General features: G+C 57.4%; 2 protein-coding genes across 4 annotated transcripts; one reads left to right on the top strand and one right to left on the bottom strand.

Annotated features, from left to right (window-relative positions):
• Window positions 1–958: 958 nt before the first annotated feature.
• Window positions 959–6,840, top strand: APOC3 (apolipoprotein C3). Of its 2 annotated transcripts, none has more exons than XM_030829032.1 (4): window positions 959–963; window positions 4,454–4,521; window positions 4,657–4,780; window positions 6,534–6,840. In XM_030829032.1, exons 2-4 carry the CDS (start codon window positions 4,467–4,469, stop codon window positions 6,652–6,654), a joined length of 300 nt encoding a protein of 99 aa, XP_030684892.1. In that variant the 5' UTR covers window positions 959–963; window positions 4,454–4,466; the 3' UTR covers window positions 6,655–6,840. The 2 variants fall into 2 exon arrangements, with proteins under 2 accessions (XP_030684892.1, XP_003253232.1); XM_003253184.3 differs by lacking the exon at window positions 959–963 and adding an exon at window positions 3,796–3,838.
• A 2,669-nt stretch (window positions 6,841–9,509) lies between these two features.
• On the bottom strand, window positions 9,510–11,709 carry APOA1 (apolipoprotein A1). 2 transcript variants are annotated; one of them, XM_003253185.3, is made up of 4 exons: window positions 11,364–11,709; window positions 11,104–11,166; window positions 10,760–10,916; window positions 9,510–10,170 (listed from the first exon to the last, which is right to left on the bottom strand). In XM_003253185.3, the coding sequence occupies exons 2-4, from the start codon at window positions 11,144–11,146 to the stop codon at window positions 9,567–9,569; spliced, it is 804 nt and encodes a 267-aa protein (XP_003253233.1). In that variant the 5' UTR covers window positions 11,147–11,166; window positions 11,364–11,709; the 3' UTR covers window positions 9,510–9,566. The 2 variants fall into 2 exon arrangements, with proteins under 2 accessions (XP_003253233.1, XP_030685288.1); XM_030829428.1 differs by having other exon boundaries at window positions 10,760–10,872.
• Window positions 11,710–12,353: the final 644 nt, after the last annotated feature.

The raw sequence follows: 12,353 nt of genomic DNA, 5'->3' as shown, positions 1-12,353 counted from the left end.
TAACCATTGTACCTGCCTCCTAGGCTGTGAGGATTCACTGCGATAATCTTACAGTGCTTGCAACGACGTCTGGCATATAGTAAAAGTGATCGCTAAATGTTAGCCACGTCTCACCCCTGCAAGGCTCACCTCCCTGGAACCCATCGGTCCCAACCCTGCTCCTGAATCAGGCACGGTCCAGCTTGCAGCGGGAGCAAAGGTCAGTACTCAGTGCTCCTGTCCCTTCCCCAGGCCAGAGCTGAGGAGGAGACTGAGTCACGAACGACACCTCAGCCGCAGTTTGACCTCCAGAACTTACAGTCCTAGCAGCAGATGCCACTAGCATGTGAGAGGTCCAGAGGCGCTTCTGTCTCGCCCGCCCGCCTGGGTGCACCCATGCCGGGAGCGCCTGCACCATTTGAGCATGTCCGGGAGCATCCACCAGAGTGTGCGCGGATTCACAGAAGTATGCAAATCACTAAGAACCAAGGGACTGGCACAGCCCGTGCGTGCACCCACACTCGTGAGGGGGCCTGCTGCCTTTCAACGTGGCGGGGATGTGACCTGTTAATGAATGTATTTACTTCCCAAAGTCTGAGGGTATGTTTTGCATCAATCTGTAGATGGATTTGTTTTGGGGAGCAGGGAGAGAATGAGAGCCCCCTGTGCCCAGTCTTAGAGGGTGTAAGTACGTAGCTGATGGGGAGAGCAGACTGCCTTCCAGCCAGGCCTGGTCCTGTGAGTCAGGGACGTCCACCTTAGTGGGCATGAAAGGCCTGTGTGATCTTGAGGGAGACATCACCTCTCCAAGCCTCTCCTTATCTGTGCAACAGGCAGACTTAATGATTGGTGAGGCAATGAGGCTGATAGCTCAGCATTAGCTACAGCCACCCCTCCCGGCCAACCACACAGGGATCAAACCAGAGTTCAGTCCAGAGGTCAGAGTCAGGAGCAGACAACTCAGATCCAGCCAGGCACGGGCAGGTCACACGGACATGTGCCTCACGTATGCTTCAAGGGGCCCTCCCCCGGGCAGAACTAAAGGACAGCTCCTGTTGCCATAGGAGGGATCTGGGTGAGATACTAGGAGGAACGTCCAGCATGATGATATGTGTTGAACAAGGGCCTCTGGCCAACAGGTCTGAATCAGGGCTGCCCAGCCCAGCCTGGTGGGAAGGGCACGGATCATGGGGGCTCATGTACAAAACCTCACCTGGACACAAGGTGAAACAGCCCAACCCCAGAGGACCATTTTTGGCCCCCGATGGTCAAATCCCCTCTTCCTCCCATCTACCACTGGCTTCTCCCTGGAGCAGTCTTCATCCTAGGGGAGCCGTGATGGGAAAGAGAGGCAGCTTAGGCTGGCCACCAAGAGAGCCCCTGCTGAGGTGCAGGCTGGACTGCTGGTGAGGGGCCACAGGTATTCACAGGTACCAAGCCCATGGAAGGAGACAAGGCGCCAGGCTTCCTGGAGGTGTGCTGCATCTAGCTCAGCACTCTGCCAGGTCTCTCTGCCCACATGTCCTGACCTCCCTGGGTCCGTTGCCACGCAGACAGAGAGGCCAGGCTCCTCCAGACCCTCTGCACAGATGGAAAGGCTTGGAGGATCTGGGGCCACGGGACCCTGCCAGCCCATTCTAGCATGCCTGGGCCCATGGACCTTGTTGCCTGCCCCCGCGTGGATCTGGGTCCCCACTGTGCCTTTGCCTCTGGGGCTATGGAGCAGGCCGCAGCAGAAGAGGAAAGGGCATCCCCAATACCAAATCCTCCAGTGATCACTTCTTCACCTTTTACCCCACCACCAAAGTCTGCAGGAGACTTGAGACAGATTTGTTCTGGGCACGTAACTGATGCCTCTATAGGGGTCTCAGTGCTCTAAGCCTTCTGGTATTTGCCCGGTGTGTGTGAAGACCTGGATTAAGGTTCCCAGTCTTACTACTAATGGGCTGTGCACTTGGAGCCCTGAGAGCCTTAGGTTTCTAACCTATCAAATGGAGTTAATGTCTACTTCACAGGATTCTATTTGCATTTTAACAGAAAACAAAGTCTTAAGTCAAAGGAATGAATCTCTCTCCCTCTCTTTTTTAGACCAAGTCTAGCTCTGTCACTGGAGTGCAATGGCACGATTTCTGCTCACTGCAACTTCCACCTCCGGGGTTCAAGCAATTCTCATGCCTCAGCCTCCTGAGTAGCTGGGACTACAGGCGTGTGTCACCATGCTCGGCTAATTTTTTGTATTTTTAGTAGAGACTGCGTTTCGCCATGTTGTCCAGGCTGGTCTCGAACGCCTGGCCTCAGGTATCCACCTATCCCAACCTCCCAAAGTGCTGGGATTACAGGCATGAGCCACTGTGCCCAGCCAGGAATGAATCTCTAACAGAGGAATTCCAAGTCTCACCTACCGATAAAGAATTCTGAGGGCAGAGCCGGGCCACTTTCTCAGGCCTCTGATTTCATCCTGTGGTGTTAGTTACTTCTGAGAGGACAGCTTGCTGCCAGAGCTCTATTTTTTATGTTAGAGGCTCCTTCTGCCTGCAGACTCTGCTGTCTGGGAAGGGCACAGCGTTGGGAGGGAGAGGGAGGTGTGAGTCCATCCGTGGACCTGCTGCTTTGTACTTCTCTATCTCATTTTCTTTTCAGCACCACTCTGGGAAATCAGTATTCTAGCCCCATTTTTATCCTCAGAAAATTGAGGCTCTGGGATGTTATCTCTGTGGCCTGGGTTCTATTAAGTGCCAAAGGCATCCTTTAAGCCTAAGATGTCCTAGCTCCAAGGTCTCAGCATCTGGAAGACAGGCTCCCTCATCCTGCTGCGGCTTCACTGTGGGCCCAGGGGACATCTCAGCCCCGAGAAGGGTCGGCGGCCCCTCCTGAACCACCAACGCCCCCACAGAACTCCTCTGTGCCCTCTCCTCACCAGACCTTGTTCCTCCCAGTTGCTCCCACAGCCAGGGGGCAGTGAGGGCTGCTCTTCCCCCAACCCCACTGAGGAACCCAGGAAGGTGAACGAGAGAATCAATCCTGGTGGGGGTTGCGGAGCGCCCCAGCCATGAGACCAGCTCCTCCCCCAGGGGATGTTATCAGTGGGTCCAGAGGGCAAAATAGGGAGCCTGGTAGAGGCAGGGACAAAGGCCTCGGGCTCTGAGCGGCCTTGGCCCTTCTCCACCAACCCCTGCCCTGCACTCAGGGGGAGGCGGTGGTGGGGCACACAGGGGTGGGGACGGGTGGGGGGCTGCTAGGTGAGCAGCGCTCGCCTGCCTGGATTGAAACCCAGAGATGGAGGTGCTGGGAGGGGCTGTGAGAGCTCAGCCCTGTCACCAGGCCTTGCCGGAGCCACTGATGCCTGGTCTTCTGTGCCTTTACTCCAAACACCCCCCAGCCCAACCCCCCCACTTGCTCTCAAGTCTGAAGAAGCCCCTCACCCCTCTCCTCCAGGCTGTGTGCAGGGCTTGGGGCTGGTGGAGGGAGGGGCCTGAAATTCCAGTGTGAAGGGCTGAGACGGGCCCGAGGCCCCTGGCCTATGTCCAAGCCGTTTCCCTTCTCACCAGCCTCTCCCTGGGGAGCCAGTCAGCTAGGAAGGAATGAGGGCTCCCCAGGCCCACCCCCAGTTCCTGAGCTCATCTGGGCTGCAGGGCTGGTGGGACAGCAGCGTGGACTCAGTCTCCTAGGGATTTCCCAACCCTCCCGCCAGCTTGCTGCATCTGGCCACCCTGCCTCAGGCCCTGGTCTCCACTGGTCAGCAGGTGACCTTTGCCCGGCGCCCTGGGTCCTCAGTGCCTGCTGCCCTGGAGACAATATAAAACAGGTCAGAACCCTCCTGCCTGTCTGCTCAGTTCATCCCTAGAGGCGGCTGCTCCAGGTAATGCCCTCTGGGGAGGGGAAAGAGGAAGGGAGGAGGATGAAGAGGGGCAAGAGGAGCTCCCTGCCCAGCCCAGCCAGCAAGCCTGGAGAAGCACTTGCTAGAGCTAAGGAAGCCTCAGAGCTGGACGGGTGCCCCCCACCCCTCATCGTAACCTGAAGAAAATGGAGGCCCAGGAGGGGTGTCACTTGCCCAAAGCTACATAGGGGGTGGAGCTGGAAGTGGCTCCAGTGCAGGTTTCCCCCTCATTCTGCAGGCTTAGGGCTGGAGGAATCCTTAGACAGCCCAGTCCTACCCCACAGGGAAACTGAGGCCTGGAGAGGGCCCGAAATCACCCAAAGTCACACAGCATGTTGGCAGGACTGGACAGAGATCAGTCCAGACCGCAGGTGCCTTGATGTTCAGTCTGGTGGGTTTTCTGCTCCATCCCACCCACCTCCCTTTGGGCCTCAGTTCCTCGCCCCTCACCAGTCCCCCTTCTGAGAGCCCGTATTAGCAGGGAGCAGGCTCCTACTCCTTCTGGCAGACCCAGCTAAGGTTCTACCTTAGGGGCCATGCCACCTCCCCAGGGAGGCGTCCAGAGGCATGGGGACCTCACAGGACACTACCTTGCAGGAACAGAGGCGCCATGCAGCCCCGGGTACTCCTTGTTGCTGCCCTCCTGGCGCTCCTGGCCTCTGCCCGTAAGCACTTGGTGGGACTGGGCTGGGGGCAGGGTGGAGGCGACTTGGGGATCCCAGTCCCAATGGGTGGTCAAGCAGGAGCCCAGGGTTCTTCCAGAGGCCGATCCGCCCCACTCAGCCCTGCTGTTTCCTCAGGAGCTTCAGAGGCCGAGGATGCCTCCCTTCTCAGCTTCATGCAGGGCTACATGAAGCACGCCACCAAGACTGCCAAGGATGCACTGACCAGCGTGCAAGAGTCCCAGATGGCCCAGCAGGCCAGGTACACCCGCTGGCCTCCCTCCCCATCCCCCCTGCCAGCTCCCTCCATTGCCACGCGCCCCTGCCCTGGTGAGATCCCAACAATGGAATGGAGGTGCTCCAGCCTCCCCTGGGCCTGTGCCTCTTTGGCCTCCTCTTTCCTCACAGGGCCTTTGTCAGGCTGCTGCTGGAGAGATGACAGAGTTGAGACGGCATTCCTCCCGGGTCCCTCCTTTCTCCCCAGAGCAGTCCTAGGGTGGGCCATTTTAGCCCTCATTTCCATTTTCCTTTCCTTCCTTTCTTTCTTTCTTTCTCTTTCTTTCTTTCTTTTTCTTTTTCTTTCTTTCTTTCTTTCTTTCTTTCTTTCTGTTCTTTCTTTCTTTCTTTTTCTTTCTCTCTTTCTTTTTTTTATGGAGTCTCCCTCTGTCACCCAGGCTGGAGTGCAGTGGTGTGATCTCAGCTCACTGCAACCTCCGCCTCCCAGGTTCAAGCCATTCTCCTGCCTCAGCCTCCCAAGTACCTGGGATTACAGGCACGCACCACCACACCCAGCTAATTTTTGTATTTTTAGCAGAGACGGGGTTTCACCATGTTGGCCAGGTTGGTCTTGAACTCCTGACCTCAGTGATCTGCCTGCCTCGGCCTCCCAAAGTGCTGGGATTACAGGCATGAGCCACTGCGCCTGGCCCCATTTTCCTTTTCTGAAGGTCTGGCTAGAGCAGTGGTCCTCAGCCTTTTTGGCACCAGGGACCAGTTTTGTGGTAGACAATTTTTCCATGGGCCAGCGGGGATGGTTTTGGGATGAAACTGTTCCACCTCAGATCATCAGGCATTAGATTCTCATAAGAAGCCCTCCACCTAGATCCCTGGCATGTGCAGTTCACAATAGGGTTCACACTCCTATGAGAATCTAATGCCGCCTGATCTGACAGGAGGCGGGGCTCAGGCGGTATTGCTCACTCACCCACCACTCACTTCATGCTGTGCAGCCCAGCTCCTAACAGTCCATGGACCAGCACCTATCTATGACTTGGGGGTTGGGGACCCCTGGGCTAGGGGTTTGCCTTGGGAGGCCTCACCTGACCCAATTCTAGCCTGTGAGCGCTTCTGCTTTTTTCTAAGACCTGGAGCCAGTGTGAGCAGAAGTGTGTCCTTCCTCTCCCATCCTGCCCCTGCCCATCAGTCCTCTCCTCTCCCCCACTCCCTTCCCCACCTCACCCTGACTGGCATTGGCCGGCATAGCAGAGGTGTTCGTAAACATTCTTAGTCCTCAGAACCGGCTTTGGGGTAGGTGTTATTTTCTCACTTTGCAGATGAGAAAATTGAGGCTCAGAGCGATTAGGTGACCTGCCCCAGATCACACAACTAATCAATCCTCCAATGACTTTCCAAATGAGAGGCTGCCGCCCTCTGTCCTACCCTGCTCAGAGCCACCGGGTTGTACAACTCCAGGGGGTGCTGTTTGCACAGAAAACAATGACAGCCTTGACCTTTCACATCTCCCCACCCTGTCACTTTGTGCCTCAGGCCCAGGGGCATAAACATCTGAGGTGACCTGGAGACGGCAGGGTTTGACTTGTGCTGGGATTCCCGCAAGGATATCTCCTCTCTCAGGGTGGCAGCTGTGGGGGATTCCTGCCTGAGGTCTCAGGGCTGTCGTCCAGTGAAGTTGAGAGGGTGGTGGGGAGAGCCAGTGGGGACATGGGTGTGGGTCCCATGGTTGCCTACAGAGGACTTCTCATGCCCTGCTCTGTTGCTTCCCCTTACTGATTTAGGGGCTGGGTGACCGATGGCTTCAGTTCCCTGAAAGACTACTGGAGCACCGTTAAGGACAAGTTCTCTGGGTTCTGGGATTCGAACCCTGAGGCCAGACCAACTCCAGCCGAGGCTACCTGAGACCTCAATACCCCAAGTCCACCTGCCTATCCATCCTGCCAGCTCCTTGGGTTCTGCAGCCTCCAGGGCTGCCCCTGTAGGTTGCTTAAAAGGGACAGTATTCTCAGTGCCTTCCTACCCCACCTCATGCCTGGCCCCCCTCCAGGCTTGCTGTCCTCCCAATAAAGCTGGACAAGAAGCTGCTATTAGTGGGCCCTCGCAAGTGTGCCATCTGTGTCTGGGCATGGGAAAGGGCCGAGGCTGTTCTGTGGGTGGGCACTGGACAGACTCCAGGTCAGGCAGGCCTGGAGGCCAGCGCTCTATACACCTTCTGGTAGCTGGGCAGTCTCTGGGCCTCAGTTTCTTCATCTCTAAGGTAGGAATCACCCTCCGTACCCTGCCTTCCTTGACAGGTTTTTGCGGAAGGTCAAACAGGACAATAAGTTTGCTGATACTTTGACAAACTGTTAGGTGCTGCACAACGTGACTTGAGTGTGCCCTGTGCCATCCACTATGCCTGGCACTTAAGTTGTCATCAGAGTTGAGACCGTGTGTGTTTACTCAAAACTGTGGGGCTGACCTCCCCTATCCAGGCCACCTAGCCCTCTTAGGCACACATGAAGGGAGGAGGCTGGATGGGCTAGAGGTTGGAGTAAGATGCAACGAGGTGCTAGTCTTGGCTCCACCACTTGAAATCAGCCTGTTTCTTACACATAAAGTGGATACAACCGTACCCCTCCACCGTAGGTTTGCCATGAGATTGAAATGAGAGAGCGTTCGAACTGTTTGGCACAGCACCTGCACGGAAAGATGCCGGATCAATGTTGTCATCATTACAGTTGAGCTGACTGGGCCCTTGGGACCCGGACTGGAGTGGCAGGGGGCAGTGTCCTGGGACCAAAAAGGAGCACAAGGTCTCCCCAGTAGAGGCTGCTTCCTTTGTGTCACCACCACCCGAAAGATGTCAGGTCAGAGAGCCCGAAAGCTGCAGATGGCTTGAGTAGGGCTCCACTCTTCAGATGAAAAAACTGTGGCCCAGAGAGGCAAAGGCACTTGGCCAGCATCACAGAGCCAGCACGTGGCAGGGCCAGACCTTGAGCCCAGGTCAGCTGCATGTATTCTGCTCAGTTGTTGCAGAAAACAGTCTTGTCACTCCTATGTCAGGTGTTAGGGACTCCTTTACAGATCTCAGTGGCATCAGTACATCCAGCCCCACCTGGAGACTGCTTTCTCTCTGGAAATTCCCCAGGGCTTCTCTCTGGGCTGAGAGATCTCAGCACCCGTATCTGGAAAATGTTCCCACCCAGACCTGGCTGGATGACTGCTGTTGTAGCTCTGGAAGGTTAGGAACTAAAAAGCCCACTCCTTTACCTAGGGTAGCTAAGATACACTGGAGATGGGGACATGGGGATGGGGCCGATTATCCAGGGGCCTGCATGAGGGGGCAAAAGGCCCTGCAGAGAGAGGGTAGGGAAGGCACTGTCCAGATCTGTGAAGCCATGTGCATGCACGTGGAGACATTCAGACCTGAGTGCAAGGAGGGACCGTGAGCAGGGAGGTCATGTGAGAATACACAGGCATGCCTGCACACCCATGTGAACTTGAGTGCCAGGCCGCACACTCTTTTTTTTTTTTTTTTTTTTAGCTGGAGTCTTGCTCCGTCGCCCAGGCTGGAGTGCAGTGGCATGATTTCAGCTCACTGTGACCTCTGCCTCCCAGGTTCAAGCGATTCTCCTGCCTCAGCCTTCCTAGTGGCTGGGATTACGGGTGCAAGCCACCATGCCCAGCTGATTTTTTTGTATATTTAGTAGAGACAGGGTTTCACTATATCGGCCAGGCTGGTCTCAAACTTCTGGCCTGAAGTGATACGCCCGCCTCAGCCCCCCAAAGTGCTGGGATTACAGGCTTGAACCACCGCACCCGACCTGCACACTCTTTTCAATAATCATGGATGGCCAGGGGTGCAGGGTCTAAAAAGCGCTGCCTAGCCCATCCTGCTGTTCACTGGGCAAGTGACGTCACAGGTGCAGGCTTCAGTGTCCTCATCCATGCTCTGCCTCTGATGGCAATCTAGCCAGGATGTGGGGAAGGGAGGATGCAGTGAGAGCACAGATACGAGAGCATCTTGGAAATAAAAATGTACCTGCAAGAGGTGGTGGTGAGTTTTCTGACTCAGGCCAGCTTCTGCCAGGGCTGGCAGAAAGAGGGGGTGGCATGGCATGGAGCCGCAGGGTGTGGAGGACTGGCTTCCACTGCTGTGCCTGAGGAAGCCGCGGCTGTTTCTGGGTGGGATGGGAGTAGTGGGAGGGGGATACTGGCCTTGTGAGAAGAAAAGGGAAGTGTCTGTTTGAGAGGTTTTTGAATTAATAAAGGAGGACAGGCGCAAACTCCAAGCGCTTCACTTGCACCGGGGACCAAACCCCAATCCCAGTGGCTCCCTGAGGCCGCCCCGCTCCGTCCCGCCCCGCTGACAGCGGCTGGGCTGGAGAAGGTTCTATACGGGAACACCTCTGGGGACGCGGAACCCACTGCTACCACCTAAAGCAACGCTGTTTCCTGGCCCGCCTCAGACAGGGCTGCAGGCCTTGTTTGAGCCCCTTTCAGGGCACTTGGCCTTGGACTGTCTGTGGCTTTGCCTGGTCCGCTGTGACGTCCTTTCTACTTGAGCCTTGCTAAGGCAGACTCTACTCCCTCACTCCTAAGCAGCCAGGCGTCCAGCAGGTCCTCCAACGTCGATCTTGGCCCCAAGACGCCCAGTCTGGGCACGGAGTGGTTGAGACCCGGCAGGAAGTCCCTGCTCCAGGGCCAAAGGCCCCACCCGGGCTCCCCCGGATGTCCCCGCACCCCCCTCTATTCTCCCAAAAGAAAGAAGCCCCTTCCCACTTTGGAAACGTTTATTCTGAGCACCGGGAAGGGGGGCGGCGGCGGGCGCCTCACTGGGTGTTGAGCTTCTTAGCGTACTCCTCGAGCGCGCTCAGGAAACTGACCTTGAAGCTCTCCAGCACCGGCAGCAGGCCCTGGCGGAGGTCCTCGAGCGCGGGCTTGGCCTTCTCGCTGAGCGTGCTCAGATGCTCGGTGGCCTTGGAGTGGTACTCGGCCAGGCTGGCGCCGCCGTTCTCCTTGAGAGCCTCAAGGCGCGCGGCCAAGCGCTGGCGCAGCTCATCGCTGTAGGGGGCCAGATGCGTGCGCAGCGCGTCCACGTGGGCGCGCGCGCGGTCGCGCATCTCCTCGCCCAGTGGGCTCAGCTTCTCGTGCAGCTCGTGCAGCTTCTGGCGCGCGCCCTCTTGGAGCTCTGCGCGCAGCGGCTCCACCTTCTGGCGGTAGAGCTCCATCTCCTCCTGCCACTTCTTCTGGAAGTCGTCCAGGTAGGGCTGCACCTTGGCCTTCACCTCCTCCAGATCCTTGCTCATCTCCTGCCTCAGGCCCTCTGTCTCCTTTTCCAGGTTATCCCAGAACTCCTGGGTCACAGGGCCGAGCTGTTCGCGCAGCTTGCTGAAGGTGGAGGTCATGCTGTCCCAGTTGTCAAGGAGCTTTAGGCTGGAGGGTGAGACAGAAGGGTTGAGGGCTGGCCTCCCAGCGCCGCAGCCTACCGGGGGTGAGCCCTGGGCGACATCTGTCCGCGGAGGTGCAGTGGCCTAGTGTTTCCAGTACACTCTCAACCAACACCCCTGCCCCGCCAGGCCATGCCCCGTTGTGCAGCTGGACCGAGGCACAGAGAGGAGCTAAGAAGGAGACAGAGCTGGGACTGGTGCCCAGTTACGTTGGTCTCCAAAGTGGGCCCTTGAAGGACCTCGCTTCTATGCCTCCAGCGCATTCTCCTCTCCGAAGACAGCCCACAGTCTTGCTGGGCAGGAGCACAGGAGGTGGTGAAGAAGGGAAAGGGGCCTGCCACACTTGCAGGCACAACGTGGCACTGTGACCACGGATCGGGCAGCCCTGGTCTGTCCTTTGCAGGGGGCATGGGCTGTGACCCTGCCTGGGGATCCCATTCTGGTTTCTCCATCCAGACCATCTGTGGGGCCCAGCTCATCAGATATTAGGTGAGGACTTGGCCAGTCTAGCTTCAACATCTTCCCACAGGCCTCTGCCCCCTGCCCCTGCCCTCAACCCCAGGCTGGGTCCTTACTTTAGCTGTTTTCCCAAGGCGGAGCCTTCAAACTGGGACACATAGTCTCTGCCGCTGTCTTTGAGTGCATCCACGTACACAGCGGCCAGGTCCTTCACTCGATCCCAGGGGCTCTGGGGGGGTTCATCTTGCTGCCAGAAATGCCGAGCCTGGCTCCCTGAAGGTGGGAGGGGAGACCCAGATCAGGCCACCCGTGGGCTGAGATCTGAGCAGAAAGGCCAAGCTTGGAGGTGGGGGAGAGGGGGCCAGTGAGAAACCTGCTGCCTCTGCCCAGGAGGGTGGGCCACAGGGGTTTAGGGAGAAAGCCCCCCGATGGTTGGCTCCCTAGGCCGGGGGACACCTACCCGTCAGGAAGAGCACGGCCAAGGTGAGCACCACAGCTTTCATCCTGAAGGGCCGTGGGGGACCTGGAGGAGAAGAAGGGCCTGGCTGAGTGGGGGGCCTCTAGCATGCAGAAGCCCCGTGCTCCCCCACTCATTGCAGCCAGGTGAGGAAAAGGGCACAGAGCGGGAGAAGACCTCAGGTACCCAGAGGCCCGGGCTGGGGCACAGCCTGAACCTCGAGCTGGGGAGCCAGAGTCACCGGGGCAGGCAGCAGGACTCACCTCCTTCTCACAGTCTCTAAGCAGCCAGCTCTTGCAGGGCCTATTTATGTCTCCAGCCAGGGGCTGGGCTGGGAGGCAGATAAGCCCAGCCCCGGCCCTGTTGCTGCTCACTGGTCCTGGCAATGTGGAACTTAAGAGTTCAAGGATCAGCTCTGTCCCTGGGGCTGGGCAAATAGAGTGGGCAAACAGCAAGCTGCGGGGGCTGCAGGGCAGGGGTCAAGGGTTCAGTGGGGGCGGAAGGGGAGTGTCTGCAGGCTTGCAGGTCCCCAGGGTGGGGTTGGGGTTCCCTGCACTCATCCCCTTCCGCTCCATGGGAGTGTGTGGGTGGTTGCCATTGTCCATTGTGTTGGCAGAGGAGGGGAGGGGAGGGACGCTGGGACTCTGCCACCGAGGAGACCTCCTCCCCCACCACCCAGCATTCCAGGGAGACTACTTCACTCCTCTCCCCCTTCCCCTGCCCCGTCCTCCCACCAGTGCGCTTCTTTGGTCCCCAGCAGGTCCTCCAGGCCTCTCTCCAAGCCTCCCAAACTGGTAAAACTGCGGAGAGGGGAGAGCGCTCTGTGGCTCCCAGACTGAGGTTTCGGAGACCCCTTGCATTTCAAAACACTCTAGAGACCAATTCGGAGCTGCCAACTTTTAATTTTGTCATGTAAAGAGATATTGTCCGCCTCCAAAAAACCCTCACCATCTACAGTGACCATCACTTCAAAAAGGAAAGACTTTAACGAAAAAAGGGCATAATCTCAGAATTACATTACAGAATTGAAGCCCCTTAGAGTGAAGACGTCTCCCTTTGCATTGTTCACACTTACATTTGATCACGCACAGGTGCAACTGGATCTCAGCCCTTGGGAAGCCCTGGTGTGGGGAGAAGACCTTTGGGCAAAGGAAGTGGCAGGAGACCTGCTTTCTCATTTCACTTGGCCTCCATCTTGCTGGAGGAAGATCGTGGGCAAGTTATGTAATCTCTCTGAGCCTCGGTTTTCTATC

Source organism: Nomascus leucogenys, chromosome 15, assembly GCF_006542625.1.
Source record: "Nomascus leucogenys isolate Asia chromosome 15, Asia_NLE_v1, whole genome shotgun sequence".
NCBI lineage: Eukaryota > Metazoa > Chordata > Mammalia > Primates > Hylobatidae > Nomascus > Nomascus leucogenys.
Note: the sequence above shows the minus strand (reverse complement) of the source record. Positions and strands in the feature narration are given on the sequence as shown.

Bases quoted from the DNA above. Each gene is read 5' to 3' on its own strand.
- APOC3 (XM_030829032.1), top strand. From the start codon at position 4,467: ATGCAGCCCCGGGTACTCCTTGTTGCTGCCCTCCTGGCGCTCCTGGCC. The intron at 4,522-4,656 runs GTAAGCACTTGG...CTGTTTCCTCAG, and splicing joins GGCGCTCCTGGCCTCTGCCC to GAGCTTCAGAGGCCGAGGAT. The intron at 4,781-6,533 runs GTACACCCGCTG...TTACTGATTTAG, and splicing joins CAGATGGCCCAGCAGGCCAG to GGGCTGGGTGACCGATGGCT.
- APOA1 (XM_003253185.3), bottom strand. From the start codon at position 11,146: ATGAAAGCTGTGGTGCTCACCTTGGCCGTGCTCTTCCTGACGG. The intron at 10,917-11,103 runs GTAGGTGTCCCC...TCCCACCTTCAG, and splicing joins GGCCGTGCTCTTCCTGACGG to GGAGCCAGGCTCGGCATTTC. The intron at 10,171-10,759 runs GTAAGGACCCAG...CTCACCCTCCAG, and splicing joins GCCTTGGGAAAACAGCTAAA to CCTAAAGCTCCTTGACAACT.